Source organism: Borostomias antarcticus (genome assembly GCF_949987555.1).
Source record: "Borostomias antarcticus genome assembly, contig: scaffold_89, whole genome shotgun sequence".
Classification (NCBI taxonomy): Eukaryota; Metazoa; Chordata; class Actinopteri; order Stomiiformes; family Stomiidae; genus Borostomias; species Borostomias antarcticus.
The window spans coordinates 53,138-68,343 of record NW_028175833.1 but is presented as its reverse complement, the minus strand read 5'-3'; the positions used below and the strand labels follow the sequence as shown (position 1 = coordinate 68,343).

At 46.3% G+C, this 15,206-nt stretch overlaps 1 protein-coding gene across 1 annotated transcript in view; it reads right to left on the bottom strand.

The window, feature by feature from the left end:
* The window catches only part of ppp4r1l (protein phosphatase 4, regulatory subunit 1-like), a 51,336-nt gene that overhangs the window by 2,227 nt on the left and 33,903 nt on the right, over positions 1–15,206 (bottom strand). Inside the window, exons 14-20 of the mRNA XM_084463044.1 lie at positions 7,322–7,408; positions 6,501–6,686; positions 5,134–5,295; positions 3,802–3,902; positions 3,085–3,205; positions 257–391; positions 29–170 (exon numbers count right to left, since the gene is read on the bottom strand). Of these exons, the coding sequence (XP_084319170.1) occupies positions 29–170; positions 257–391; positions 3,085–3,205; positions 3,802–3,902; positions 5,134–5,295; positions 6,501–6,686; positions 7,322–7,408 (934 nt within the window). The remainder of the gene's footprint in view (positions 1–28; positions 171–256; positions 392–3,084; positions 3,206–3,801; positions 3,903–5,133; positions 5,296–6,500; positions 6,687–7,321; positions 7,409–15,206) is intronic.

Sequence of the window (15,206 nt, the reverse complement as noted above, 5' to 3'; positions counted from 1 at the left end):
TGTGTGTGTGTGTGTGTGTGCGTCCAACCTTTCTCCATAACGCTCTGTCTCAGGGCCTTGGCCACCAGCACGCGCACGTTGGCCACCGGGTCGGAGGCCAGGCTGAGCAGGCTGGGCAGCAGGTGCTGGGCGAACTGGTCCATGGGCATGCAGTCCTCCTCCACCACGGCCTGGAACGGGCCAGAACACGCGTGAGACCGCGGGACCACAGACATACGGGGGGACATGTAGAGCTGCTAGCTGACTCCCGGGTTACCTGGCAGATGTAGGCGAAGGCCTGCCGGCCCACCCACTTAGGACAATGGCAGAACCGGACGATGAGCTCGTTGATGAAGTTCAGGCCCAGGTCATGAGCTCCACACGCATACAGCTTCTGGAGGATCTCCACCACCTGAGAGGACACACAGGTTTGAGGACTCAGACAGGCAGGCAGACAGACACAGATATTAACTTTATCCCTGAAGGGAAATTATTTTTGTTGCAGTAAAATGTACACATACTGTAGCACACAAAAATACACTGCAATGCAATCCAATAACATGTGAACAGGCCCAGTGGCAGGTGAATGGAAATGTCCAGTTCCTTAGAGCATTGTTTCCCAAAGACTGGGTCGCGACCCACGTTTGGGTCACAGGAGATTTTGTTTGGGTCGCCAAATACATTTGCAGAATGACTTTCAGAGTCTTTTGAGCCACATGACAGATTGGTTTTCTCCACGGCCCGCTCACGCAGTTCAGTCATAGTGCAAGCATGTTTTTGATACTAGCCTACTGAATGATAGTAGCGTACTGAATGATAGTAACCTACTGAATGATAGTAGCCTACTGAATGATAGTAGCGTACTGAATGATAGTAGCGTACTGAATGATAGTAGCGTACTGAATGATAGTAGCCTACTGAATGTCCATACTGTTAAGATAATTGTACTTTTAACAATGAAGCATTATAGCCTACTGAATGATACTAGCCTACTGAATGATAGTAGCCTACTGAATGATACTAGCCTACTGAATGTCCATACTGTTAAGATAATTGTACTTTTAACAATTGAAGCATTAAAGGAATAGTAAAGGGAAAAATCATGTTTAGCCCTGTTTTAAGGTTACTTATGATCGTATACAATGGTTCAGATAAAAACGTTGACAAAACTAGCACTTTTGAGAAAGTCTGATAATTGCTCTACCACCGTTTTGGTCATGGATGTGGGTGGGCACCGTGAAAAATCATTCAAAAACATGTTAAACTCTCAATTTCAAAGACAAGAAACTCACCGAGGTGTAAGTTGGCGTTAAAGTAAGATTCTAGTTCATCTGGAAAGGCTTTTTAAAATATTTAGCATAAAACTATTTAGTCGCAGCACATACGTGTGTAAACTTCCGCAAACTAGGTAGCCTAGCAACATAAACAATAAGAATAGCTACCGTAAGTAGTTCCGCTTCCTGAATCCCCTCTGCGGATTGATCTACACATCTACAACGGTCGCGTCAATACAAGTCAATGGATTTCATAAAATGATCAATAAAACCCTACAGGATTCATACTTTGCGGCAAAATTTGATGTCAGAACACCAACGGACACAATAACCTCCTTGGTGAGCTTCTTGTCTTTGAAATAGCGAGTTTAACATGTTTTTGAATGTTTTTTCAAGGTGCCCACCCACATCCATGACCAAAACGGTGGTAGAGCAATTATCAACTTTCTCAAAAGTGCTAGTTTTGTCAACTTTTTGATCTGAACCATTGTATATGATCATAAGTAACTTTACTACTCCTTTAAAGGCTAGCATAGCCTACATTCTGTTTATTGATGAGAGGAACTAAAAACAATGAGATAGCCTGTACTCAAATGCATTCATTTGGTGTCATCTATAGGTTATTTAAAATCTTTTTTTTTTTTTTTTTTTAATCAAACGTATACAGTTTATCTCTTCGAGTGGTTTACCTATTCAAGACAGTAAAAATGGTCAGGAACGTTCATTTAGTTTAATCGCTCTTCTCACGATTAATAGATAAGGCCTAATGTGACTTGGGTCGCAATGGTTTGTCGTCTTTTTTTTTATTTTTTTATTTTTTTTAAGTGGGCCCCCAGAAAAATAGGAGTGAAACACTGCCTTAGAGGACAGAGCAGGGAAACACTGCCTTAGAGGCCAGAGCAGGGAAACACTGCCTTAGAGGACAGAGCAGGGGAACACTGCCTTAGAGGACAGAGCAGGGGAACACTGCCTTAGAGGACAGAGCAGGGGAACACTGCCTTAGAGGACAGAGCAGGGGAACACTGCCTTAGAGGACAGAGCAGGGGAACACTGCCTTAGAGGACAGAGCAGGGGAACACTGCCTTAGAGGACAGAGCAGGGGAACACTGCCTTAGAGGCCAGAGCAGGGAAACACTGCCTTAGAGGACAGAGCAGGGGAACACTGCCTTAGAGGACAGAGCAGGGAAACACTGCCTTAGAGGCCAGAGCAGGGAAACACTGCCTTAGAGGACAGAGCAGGGAAACACTGCCTTAGAGGACAGAGCAGGGGAACACTGCCTTAGAGGACAGAGCAGGGGAACACTGCCTTAGAGGACAGAGCAGGGGAACACTGCCTTAGAGGCCAGAGCAGAGCCCAGAAGGATGGATCTGATTGAGGCTTAGAAGTGCAGCTCTGCTCTGTGAATCCAGGCCCTGTACAACAGAGTAGAGGTGGGAATCGCTAGTGATCTCACAATTAGATTCGATTTGGATTTTTGGTGTTCCAGTTCGATTTCAAATTGATTATTGCCGATTCGATTGGATTTTGGATTCAATTCAACTATGATAGAATTTTCCATGATATTTTGACCATCTGACTGAGGGAACCCATTAAACACAGGGGTCCCATAATACAGGGAAACACTGAACAACATCCAACGGCAAAACTAGTGTGAAAACTAAAAGGATAAAATCCCCAAATAAATTTGTGAATTTTTTGGAATTTATGAATCGATCGATAATCGTCGAGAATAGAATCAGAATTTTTATATGAATCGATTTTTTTCACCAACTCTACAATACAGTCCAGTCAGATAAAGTGTGTGTGTGTGTGCATAGGGGGGGATCTTACCAGCTTGTAGGAGATCCAGCGGACCTCAGCGACCTTGTCGGAGCACAGCGTGAGGGCGATCTGTCTCAGATAGTCGTACACGTCGTAGTGGCTGTACAACTCAATGATCAGGATCAGCTGCCTGGTGGATACACACACACACACACATGAGGGTCAGATTAACACACACACAAACAAACACACACGAGGGTCAGATTAACACACACACAAACACAAACAAACACACACGAGGGTCAGATTAACACGCACGCACACACGCACACACGCACACACACACCCCTGGGTGAATAAAGGGTGTAGTAGTGGACACCCCCGGGTAATAAAGGGTGTAGTAGTGGACACCCCTGGGTAATAAAGGGTGTAGTAGTGGACACCCCTGGTTAATAAAGTGTGAATAAAGGGTGTAGTAGTGGGTGAATAAAGGGTGAATAAAGGGTGTAGTAGTGGACACCCCTGGTTAATAAAGTGTGAATAAAGGGTGTAGTAGTGGGTGAATAAAGGGTGAATAAAGGGTGTAGTAGTGGACACCCCTGGGTAATAAAGGGTGAATAAAGGGTGTAGTAGTGGGTGAATAAAGGGTGAATAAAGGGTGTAGTAGTGGACACCCCTGGGTAATAAAGGGTGAATAAAGGGTGTAGTAGTGGGTGAATAAAGGGTGTAGTAGTGGACACCCCTGGGTGAATAAAGGGTGAATAAAGGGTGTAGTAGTGGACGTACTCTGCCAGCTCGTATCTGAACCTCCAGTTGCGGTTGTTGTCCGTCACCATGAACTCCTGCAGCTGGTACAAATACTCCCTCCTCTTCTCTGCATGGAGGAGCTGCAACACACAGACAGACACACACACACACACACACCATCATCATCATCATCATCATCACTCCCTCCTCTTCTCCACATGGAGGAGCTGCAACACACACACACACACACACACACACACACACACACACACACACACACACACACACACACCATCATCACTCCCTCCTCTTCTCCGCATGGAGGAGCTGCAACACACACACACACACACACACCATCATCACTCCCTCCTCTTCTCCGCATGGAGGAGCTGCAACACACACACACACACACACACCATCATCATCATCCACACACACCACCATCATCATCATCTTCATCACACACACACACACACACACACACACACACACACACACACACCACCACCACCATCATCATCTTCATCACACACACACACACACACCACCATCATCTTCACCAGCATCCTTATCACCATCATCATCTTCACAGCTATCTTCTTCGTCATCGTCATCACCACCAACATTATCATTACTGCCAAGGTGGAACCTGAACTGAATGACTTGTCAGTTGTCAGAGTCCATCCTACCTCAACACGGAGAGAGGCAGAGGAAGAGAGGGAGAGAGAGAGGGAGAGAGAGAGAGGGAGCGAGAGAGGGAGCGAGAGAGAGAGAGAGAGGAGGGAGAGAGAGAGGGAGAGAGAGAGAGAGAGAAAGGGAGCGAGAGAGAGAGAGAGAGAAAGAGAGAGGAGGGAGGGAGAGAGAGGGAGCGAGAGAGAGAGGAGGGAGAGAGAGAGAGGGAGCGAGAGAGAGAGGAGGGAGAGAGAGAGAGAGAGAGAGAGAAAGGGAGCGAGAGAGAGAGAGAGAGAAAGAGAGAGGAGGGAGGGAGAGAGAGAGGAGGGAGAGAGAGAGAGGGAGCGAGAGAGAGAGGGAGAGAGAGAGAGAGGAGGGAGGGAGAGAGAGAGGAGGGAGAGAGAGAGAGAGAGGAGGGAGAGAGAGAGGGAGAGAGAGAGAGGGAGCGAGAGAGGGAGCGAGAGAGAGAGAGAGGAGGGAGGGAGAGAGAGAGGAGGGAGAGAGAGAGAGAGAGGAGGGAGAGAGAGAGGGAGAGAGAGAGAGGGAGCGAGAGAGAGAGAGAGAGGAGGGAGAGAGAGAGAGAGAGAGAAAGGGAGCGAGAGAGAGAGAGAGAGAAAGAGAGAGGAGGGAGGGAGAGAGAGAGGAGGGAGAGAGAGAGGGAGCGAGAGAGAGAGGGCCCAGACCAGGGGTCATCCTCACCTTGAGGAAGTCGTAGAGGTGTTTGAGGACCCCGATGCGGACCTCGTCCAGGTCCTTCAGGAAGCCGTTGAAGATGGGCACCAGGTCGGCCGCGGTCAGCTGGTCTCCCAGGATCACGGCCAGCTCGTGGATGGAGAAGGCCAGAGTCCTCCTCACCTTCCACTGGAGGGAACATGAAGGGTGGGGGGGTACATTCATTCTCTGTCTCTCTTGTCTGTGAGCCTCTCTGCTGTTTAATGCAGCGGTCCATCTGGCTGGTGGTGGTGATTTGAGATGCTACTCTCAGAGACTGGAGCCCCTCCCCACTTGTTTTTTCCACTGTTGAAGCAGCTTGCTGTGTAAATAAAGTGAAACTTTATTAATACCGTTTTATTAGCATTTCTGTCTTATTTGTGTCTCGTACACACAGTGTTCCCCAACTGTTATCTGACGACATGTTTGCTTCCTCTTTTGTATGCGGAAAATAGCGCGTAGTGCGTTGTTATCTACTGGTTTGGTAGTGCGTTGTTATCTGCTGGTTTGGTAGTGCGTTGTTATCTACTGGTTTGGTAGTGCGTTGTTATCTACTGGTTTGGTAGTGCGTTGTTATCTACTGGTTTGGTAGTGCGTTGTTATCTACTGGTTTAGTAGTGCGTTGTTATCTACTGGTTTAGTAGTGCGTTGTTATCTACTGGTTTGGTAGTGCGTTGTTATCTGCTGGTTTGGTAGTGCGTTGTTATCTACTGGTTTGGTAGTGCGTTGTTATCTACTGGTTTGGTAGTGCGTTGTTATCTGCTGGTTTGGTAGTGCGTTGTTATCTACTGGTTTAGTAGTGCGTTGTTATCTGCTGGTTTGGTAGTGCGTTGTTATCTACTGGTTTGGTAGTGCGTTGTTATCTACTGGTTTGGTAGTGCGTTGTTATCTACTGGTTTAGTAGTGCGTTGTTATCTGCTGGTTTGGTAGTGCGTTGTTATCTACTGGTTTGGTAGTGCGTTGTTATCTACTGGTTTAGTAGTGCGTTGTTATCTGCTGGTTTGGTAGTGCGTTGTTATCTACTGGTTTGGTAGTGCGTTGTTATCTGCTGGTTTGGTAGTGCGTTGTTATCTACTGGTTTGGTAGTGCGTTGTTATCTGCTGGTTTGGTAGTGCGTTGTTATCTACTGGTTTGGCAAACAAAGCTAGCCAACGTCCATCTTTGTTCCAAGCTGTTGTTGTTGTTGTCTGTAGCGCGGTTCCCTGGGGGTGACGTCGCTCTCCGTCTCTCCCCCCTCACACCTCCCACCTCCCCAGACAAACGGAACGCAGCAGAAATACAACCAACAAGGACCCGGGGGGGCAGCCCAGGCCCCGCCTCCTCCCCTGACCTCTCAGGCGGGGGGTCTGGCTCACCTGGACGTCCGTGGCCAGGGTCTCGTAGGTGTCCTTCAGGCAGTGCCAGTTCTGTCGTCCCAGGGTCAGTGCCACGCCCGGCAGGCTGAAGGCACAGTGCTTGGCGATCTCAGTGTCGACCGTCTGGGCTCGCGCTGGGTCGGTCATGGACAGGTACTGGTCCAGCAGCTGTTGGGGGATCACATTCTGGACACAGAGAGGAGACAGAGACACGGGGAGAAGAGACAGAGAGACAGGGAGGAGAGAGGAGAGACACAGAGACAGGGAGGAGAGACAGAGAGAGAGAGAGAGAGGAGAGACAGAGAGAGACAGGGAGGAGCGACAGAGAGATGGAGGAGAGACAGAGAGAGACAAGGAAGGAGAGACAGAAAGAGTCAGGGAGGAGATACAGAGAGGAGACAGAGAGAGACAGGGAGGAGACAAACAGGAGACAGAGAGAGACAGGGAGGACAGACAGGAAGAGAGAGGAGAGACGGGGAGGACAGACAGAGACAGAAAGAGACAGGGAGGAGAGACAAAGAGAGGCAGAGGAGAGAAAGATAGAGAGACAGAGAGGGTAGAGAGAGGGCAGCAGGAAGGAAGAAAGGACAGGAGGCAGGAGGGAGAGGAAGGAAGGAGAGAGGAGGGAGAGGAAGGAAGGAGAGAGAAGGGAGAGGAAGGAAGGAGAGAGGAGGGAGAGGAAGAAGGGAGAGAGGAGGGGGATACATTTATTTTTATAGGCTTGGCAGCAACATCCAGCAACAATAGATATTGTGTCTTCCCTGTAGGTGCAGTAAGAAAGAAAGAAGGAGAGAGAGAGAGAGAGAGAGAGAGAGACTCACCTGGATCTTGGGTTTGTCATCATACACCTGTCCTGGAGCAGAGCCTTCCTTCCCCTCCTCTCCCACGCTCTCTATCAGCTCAGACTCCTGAACACACACACACACACACACACACACACACACACATTTCTTTATTGGATTTTCAATCAAAGATACAAATCAATATCAAAATCCAACAGTAGCAAGAGTCACAACACAGTACAAGATCACATTAACATAATGTAGTCCCAGCAGGGAGATCAAAGCTATTTATGGATATATGTAGCAGCGTCTTTTCCATATGAAATGACTGCCAATGATGGCAGAAACAGAGCAGTACTTGACTAAGTGTTTTGCAGATTTTTTTGCCAGTCCAGCAAGTTGAAGTCCTCGCACACACATTTTGTGTACGTGCCCTAAGCTGCCAGCTCTTCTCTGTCCTGCAGTGGTGGAATGAACTGCTGTTATAGAATTTACATCTGGCCTCAAGACCTTTCTATTCCAAACACCTTAAACCTTTGTTCTCTCTCTCCTTTTGTAATTCACCACCTCCCCCAACTGTTCACATAGCTGTGCTAACCTACAGAATGGCCTCCAGGAGGCCATACACCTAGAAATCTGTCTACACCAGAATAACCATCCTTTGTCCCTTTTGTCCCCAAGAAATTGCCGCCTTTTCTCATGTCACATGTCTGTATTCTCGGCCACGCCTGCCATTTCATATGACGTACAATGGATTAGCCAATCACATCCTGGAAGCGCCGTACCTGTGTTTTGCTTGAATATAAGGCAGAGCAAGATCAGGAGGCTTCACTTCTTTGGATAAACCACTCATGTTGCGTTGTCCAGGAAGTCCTTGCGCTCGTATGTTTTCTCAATAAACCAGACTTAACCTTTTGAGCGAATCTTGGTAAATCCTTTTTGACTAGATCAGTTAAAATCCATTACAGTTGGCGACGCAGATGACGAAATGGGAGGACTGCCTGTGTTGATTCGGGATTCCAGTGGATGAACTGGTCGACAGACGTGTCGGTCCATAGTGGGCTCGGAAAGTCAATTTTCTCTCTTGCGCCAGAGCGCACGCTGAGATTATTTCCTCAGTTCTTCCACTGGCTTCTTGAACTCACAGGTACGTTTGAACGAACACTCTTATGGTTCTGAATTGTATTTGCCTTGTTTTCGTTTCGAATTGTGTGGTTGGGCTGGCGTATTGTTGGAAACAAACTCCCCGGGGGGGGGGAGTAGGTGGTATCGATCTAAGTAGTTGTAACTCAACAATAGTGATATATGATATTGCATTGTTCTTTGACTTCGTCCTTGTTTCGTTACTAGGGGTTTTGCCTTTCAGTAGAAGTGGGATTTTGGTCTTGTGACTCATTTGTTCCCCTGCAGTTGATGTACAGTTTATCAGTTGCAGTTTAGTGGTGTTGAGTCAATGCGCCAAAGTTCGCACAGAACGGGCTTCCCCTTTGGCCGGTCGCGGGTGAAATTAAAACCGCAAGCCGTTGTGTTTTCTCAACGAAGGTAGCTACTGGGAGTGATTTGGTAGTGTCCGATCCACGTTTCTTGGAGAAACGTTTTACCCTTTATCCCGGGTGGTTGGTGTAGCCTAAACGAGTTTTAGCTTCCAACCAAGAGGCTGGTGGTTCAGCCGGGCAGGCATATGTTTCTTTGCTTGTTTTAACGTGGGCCTTTGTTCGTCCTTTGTGTTCTGTGTCCCTACACGGGGTTGTTCGTTTTGTTGTTAACTGTTTGAGCTTCGGCTCTTGCCTTGTATTGTTTGTTAAGCGCGCCTATTATCCAGGTAAGTAATGTTTACATTTTCGACACTATTTCGACTGCCATAAATCGTAACTGCTAGGTTTCCGGTAGCTGGTTGTCTGGGAGACAAAAGAAACAACAACAACTACTCCGCTCTCCCGGTGAGCCAGAGGGACAACAAAGGACCAGTTGCTGAGTGAGTTATGTAGTGGTTTAATGTGTCTTTGTTTCTTTCGAAATTGTTTCTATTTCCTGTGTATTTGAGTTTCATTGCTATTTTAGATTGTATTCTTGTGCATTATGGGTTCCACTACTAGCTCACCGCTTGATATTCTCAAATTGTCTGGTCCAGCTAAGATTGTTGCTCTAAAGTATTCTGCTAGTGCCTGTTGGCAGATTCAGCTATGGAATAAGCATAGCAGTTTTCCGTCTCCATTTGGTACTCTTAGCGTTAAAGCTTTGGCCAACGTTAGGGCTCAACTAGAAGCGTTTGAGAAGACTAAGTTGGGCAGGAAAAGTGGTAATGCCATCGATTGGGCTGCGTTTAAAATTTGGGAGTCAGTAGCGCGGGAAGGATTTTTAAGGTCAGAGAAAAGAGACAAAGAAACTATACAGCCGACGGCGTCTCCGCCGCTTCCCCCATCGAATCACTGACCTAGATTTTTCCCCCTCGACTCGTTGCTCCGTGATCACACCACCTAACCAGGCTGTTGTTTTCCCCCCTTTTCATGCTCCCGCCATTATTAGCCACGTCCCTTCTCTCTCTGCTGTATCCCCTCCCAGTATTGCCTCTGCGCCACCCGATCTTTTTTCCCCGGCCATGCAGGCGCCTCCGCAATACGAATTGAGCGCGCCCCTTTCTCCCGACCGATCTGTACTTCCAGGTCCACCCTCTTCTCCTGTACATGCTTTCGCATCTTCTACGAGATATTACACTAAACAAGAACAGATAAGGAAGGAAGAATTGGCTAGAGCCACATCTGAGGCTAAGTTCAATTTGGAACAACTACAACTGGCTAGTGATAGTCTAGAGGGACCGCAACTTCTAGCCCCAATGGTACGCTGCACAAATCCTAATCCCCGACCGTCTCAACTAAATGATGCAGCTGGTTACGCGGCCTGGACTCCAGAGATTAGGGTTTATAGGCCGTGGCGTTCTGATGAACTGCGTGATGTAGCTAAAACCTTGCCCGATCCAACCAAAGACATTGACGAGTTTGAAAATCTTTTTAACAGTTTAGTTCGACTGTATGAGCCTCACGCAGAGGAAATCGCCATGATCATGAGACAATGCCTTGGGTTAAAATGGGGGGATGTGAAAGATCCGTTTGACATTACGTTGCCTTTTTCTAATGCCGAGTTTACTGGCCAAAACGCTGCGCTGTTGAACAGAATCAAAACTCGATTCCCTAAAAAGATGGATTGGGACCGTATCACATATTGCAAACAAAATTCCGATGAACAGTTCGAGAAATTTTGGGAACAGTTTTTGCCGCACACAGTGGCATGGACAAAGTGAACGCCGATTATAAAAAGATTTTGAAACAACAATTGATGAATAACTCTCTCTCCTCTTTGTCCGACCAAGTTAGGTTGACGTGCCACACCTGGGAGTCGACTTCTCTCGAAGAAGTTGTTGACAATTTCCGCTATGCGGAGCGTCTTCGTGATCACATTGAAAAGAGGGAGTTGAAAGAAATGAAGCTAGGTGCAGCCAGATTGCAAGCTGCTCAGTTACGACAGCTGGACAATCAAACTGCTGGTGCGAGGTGGAACCAACAACGACCAGAGTGGCGACAAAGAAACAATAGGAAGCGTTCTGGTAGGGTTAGGCGAGGAAAAAGGTATAATCGAAGTGAAGACAGAGACGATTCATGCTTCCATTGTGGTCAGTATGGCCACTGGATTGAACGGTGTCACAGTTACCGCAGGCAAAATGAAAGGGAGAATCCTCAACCTGGGATTCGGCGCCACCTGCTGGAGTGAACAACCCACAACAGTCATGACTAGGCCAGGAATAGACAGTCTAACTGAGGGACCGTCAGAAAGTACAGCTGTGCAGGATGAAGAGAAGGTTGTTCATATTTGTAATAATAATAATACCTTAATCTGAATACAGCATCTCCTAACCCAATTATATATTTTTAATGTTTATGTTAAATATCTTATGTTTATAGTTTGAGGCACATTCATCGGGGCTGAGTGTTTTTCTGAGTGTTTTTACAGACAACTGTCGTTCCGGGAGTGATGGGTGAATGCCGAACCAGGAGACGGGCACAGGACCGGAGGTGGAGATGGAGGTTACCGGCCTGTTTCCCTACAGATGGGCGACACCTGTGGTTCGTGGGATGCAGGGCCAACGCCATGTCACCGACTCACCGTGAACGACAGATAAGTATGACAAAGGGAAGAGACCATTTTTTCCGAAGCGTGCCAAATACTCTGTTAGATAATTGATATTTTTGTTAATTGTAAATGAAGCGAGTTCCTTTTAGTGTTATTTTATTTGAGTGATGCATTTTTTTCCCCCATCTCTGTTTTATCCTGACTTCAGGGAATTTGTTTTCACCCTTAGGGGGTGTTATTTTGTTGAGACGAGAATGTTTTTTATTTTATTTTTATTTCATAAAATCGCGAGAGAAATTCTAAGAGCAAAATCCAATTGCCTTGATCACGACTGGGGACTGGGCGTGTTAAAGCAATTCTTACACTGCCCCTGATGTCACTGTAGGCTACTGCAGAGCCTAGATCCCTGCTACTGTCCAATTCGGTAAATGGACAAAAGCTAGGTCCCCACTGACAAACTACATAGACTGACGAGCCCGACTGGCTCTAACGACACTTGAACAGACACCCTGTTTAAGTTTTTCCTGACTGACTAACACCATTTTTCCCCAAAGCAGGATCATCTCCTGCCAGGAAGATGAGATGATAGAATGTGGCTTGCACTTAAAGGACAATGCTCGTTTTTGACAACCTGGACCTTATTTACGACATATTATAAGGCCTGTAGAAGAAATGTAAAATCCAGCGCGAGCCAGTATATCCATGTAATGGCGGTGATCGGGGCAACGAGAATGCAGCTTCTAAAAATCTATTTTCTGCCGCGAAACGGTTGTTTTCATCAATCTGTCTGGATGAATTGCTAGTTGTGCTTACATAGAGCATAACTGTTGTGGTTTTCACATGCCATGATCTTTAGAAACGTCTTTCGAAACGAAATAGCTTCCTCACTTGCTCCAGCACTAATGCGCACAGCGCGCAATCGTTGCTCCAGCACGCTGTGCGCATGCGTGCTGGAGCAAGTGAGGAAGCTATTTCGTGTCTAACGACGTTTCTAAAGATCATATTACAGAGGCATGGGAAATACCACAACAGGCCTATGCTCTCTATGTAAGCACAACTAGAGATTCATCCAGACAGATTGATGAAAACAACCGTTTCGCGGCAGAAAATAGATTTTTAGAAGCTGCATTCTCGTTGCCCCGATCACCGCCATTACATGGATATACTGGCTCGCGCTGGATTTTAAATTTCTTCTACAGGCCTCCGAACTACACCAAAGTGATCTCGGTGAGTCAAACGTCTTATAATATGTCGTAAATAAGGTCCAGGGGCCTCATTTATAAACGTTGCGTAAGTACAAAAGCGTGCGTAACCCATGCTGAGCAACTTTCTACGCAACTTTCGGTATTTATAAAAAACGAGCTGAGCGATAAGTTGGCGGAAGGTGTGCGTAACTCTACGCACACTTCGACCCTCCTTTAACTACGATAAGCACGTTTCTGGAGAAAGGGGAAAACGCGACTGCGATGGCAGAGAGATGAAACTCGGGAAAGTCTGCGAAACACATGACATATTGAATAATAAATACATTGGTCGCTGCAAGAAACCCTCCAATGTGTCACACAGTTTAAACGGAATCAATCGCCACCGTAGCCTAATCACGAAATAATGTCGGCATTGCTTTGGATGTGTCTGTGAATTGACCCATTTGTGTCATAATATAATGTTATGTTGTAGGCCTATTCATTTATAGGCTATTCCGTGAAGCATCACGGGCAGTAGCCCATGAATAAAAGCCACATATAACGTTGATAACACAACACGACACGAGCCTATAGGCTTATCATAGTAATGATTCCGTATGTCGATGGTCTACAACTATAAGGCCTATACCGCACCAAACAAATGTTGCATTCGGCGTTGAAGTATATTTATTCAGTTAATCATTTATTTAGTTAATTATTCGTATGTTTAATTATCCACCTATTCATTTGTTAATGTATTTATGTTGTATTTATAGCCTATATTTTATTAGGCTTTTATGTAAACCCGAATGACCACTGAGGCAAGCCGCAATTACAATGATGTTGAGCGGTGAATGGAAATGTCCTACTTGAGGCAACTGTAGGCTACATTAGGCTATATTGTACATCATCATATATCCTCATATTGTCTTATGATTGTCATGTAGCAGGCATACGAGGAATGTGGGCCTAAAAACGCATGTCATCCCAATGCTCACATGCCGCTTTGGTAGAATTAGCTGTGCGCAAAACAGCGCATGGTGATGCGTCTCCAAGTTGTAAGAACACAAGGGAGCAAGTTAGATTATTAATTTGCCGAATCGTCGTGTGTGTAGCAATAATTACCCTTTATAGAATCACATGAAACTCATCCATGGACCCCATATATTTACAAGACCTCGATACAGGCACTGATATAGCTGGATTATAGTAGGCCATGACGCACGGGGCCTTGGATATGCCGGGACTTGGCACAGATGTTCTAATATGTGCTTGGCTATCCCGCAACATCCATTAGAACACGCAGCTTCTATATGCCTACAGAATGTTTTGAGAAAGTATGTGAAATGCATGATATCCCGGAAAATACACAAATTGGATGCTGCAAAGAACCCTCAGATCTGTCGTATAGTTAAATTGGGGATACTTGCCTTAAGTAGTCACTATAGGCCTACATGTTTGCATTGTTATGGATGCCATTGTAAATTGACCCGTTTATACGTTGATAAGAAAAATTCCATGATACATTTTATTCATGGAACACCCTGTGAAGCCTTAGATTACGTGCAATATAGATCCAAACCCCATTACCCATGCAACAACACTATAGGCTTATAATGATTATCAGTTTGGATATAAGCAGCCACCTAATAAGGCCTACCGCACTAAACGAATGCCAATATAGCCTGCATGACAGACCACTCAGGCCTAACAGGTGCTCTTATCAGTCGTGCACATGTGAAATCATCGTTCCGAAAAGATACTTTTGCGGCGTCTCTACCTCGTTGACCAATACCTCCACCTCGCATCGGTAAAATGTATCTTTCTCTTTCTGCCTTTTGCACTCGGCTCCATTGTCGTTGCATATGTATAGGCGTATCACTGACCATTTATAGGCAATTGTGGGCGTTAATTGGGGTGTGATCAGAACGCGCGTTCACGTGCGCCAAGTTAAGTGTTGATTGTGATTTATAAAGGGCAGCTGGCGTAGGCGTGCCTGAGTGAACACGGGTTGTGATACGCAGCGTTTTATAAATCAAAGATTTTTTGTGCGTATATTTTAGTAATCACTTAGCTAAGCTAACTTAGTTACGTGGATTCTACGCAATGTTTATAAATGAGGCCCCAGGTTGTCAAAAACGAGCATTGTCCTTTAACGATGTTTCTGAGTATCTTCAACAGACTGCTGATAACCGTTCCTGACCAAAGAGAGCTTCCTGACCAAAGAGGGGAACAGGGAGACCAGACCAGACCAGAGGACTCTCCTCTTCTGTTTTGTCTCTGCTGTCTCTCTCATCTGTGGATTCACAGGTCTCTCCTCCCATGTCTCTCAGACATTGCCGACCTGCCCCGTATGAAGTCCCCACTAAGGGAAGGCGACCATTCCGGACGCCAGAGAGGGCTTCTTCTTATCATCTTCAACCAGGCCATTGGGTCCTGATCCGCAACCTGGGGCCGTACCAGATTCAACTCACCACGCAGACAGCTGCCAGAGTAGCTGAGAGAACTTTGTGGGTCCATGAGAGCCATTGCGTCCCAGACCAAGGAGCAGACGAGCAGCCTGAGAAAAAAGATGGCCAGAAAACATGGAAGAGAAGTAGAAGTAGCGGGGTGAA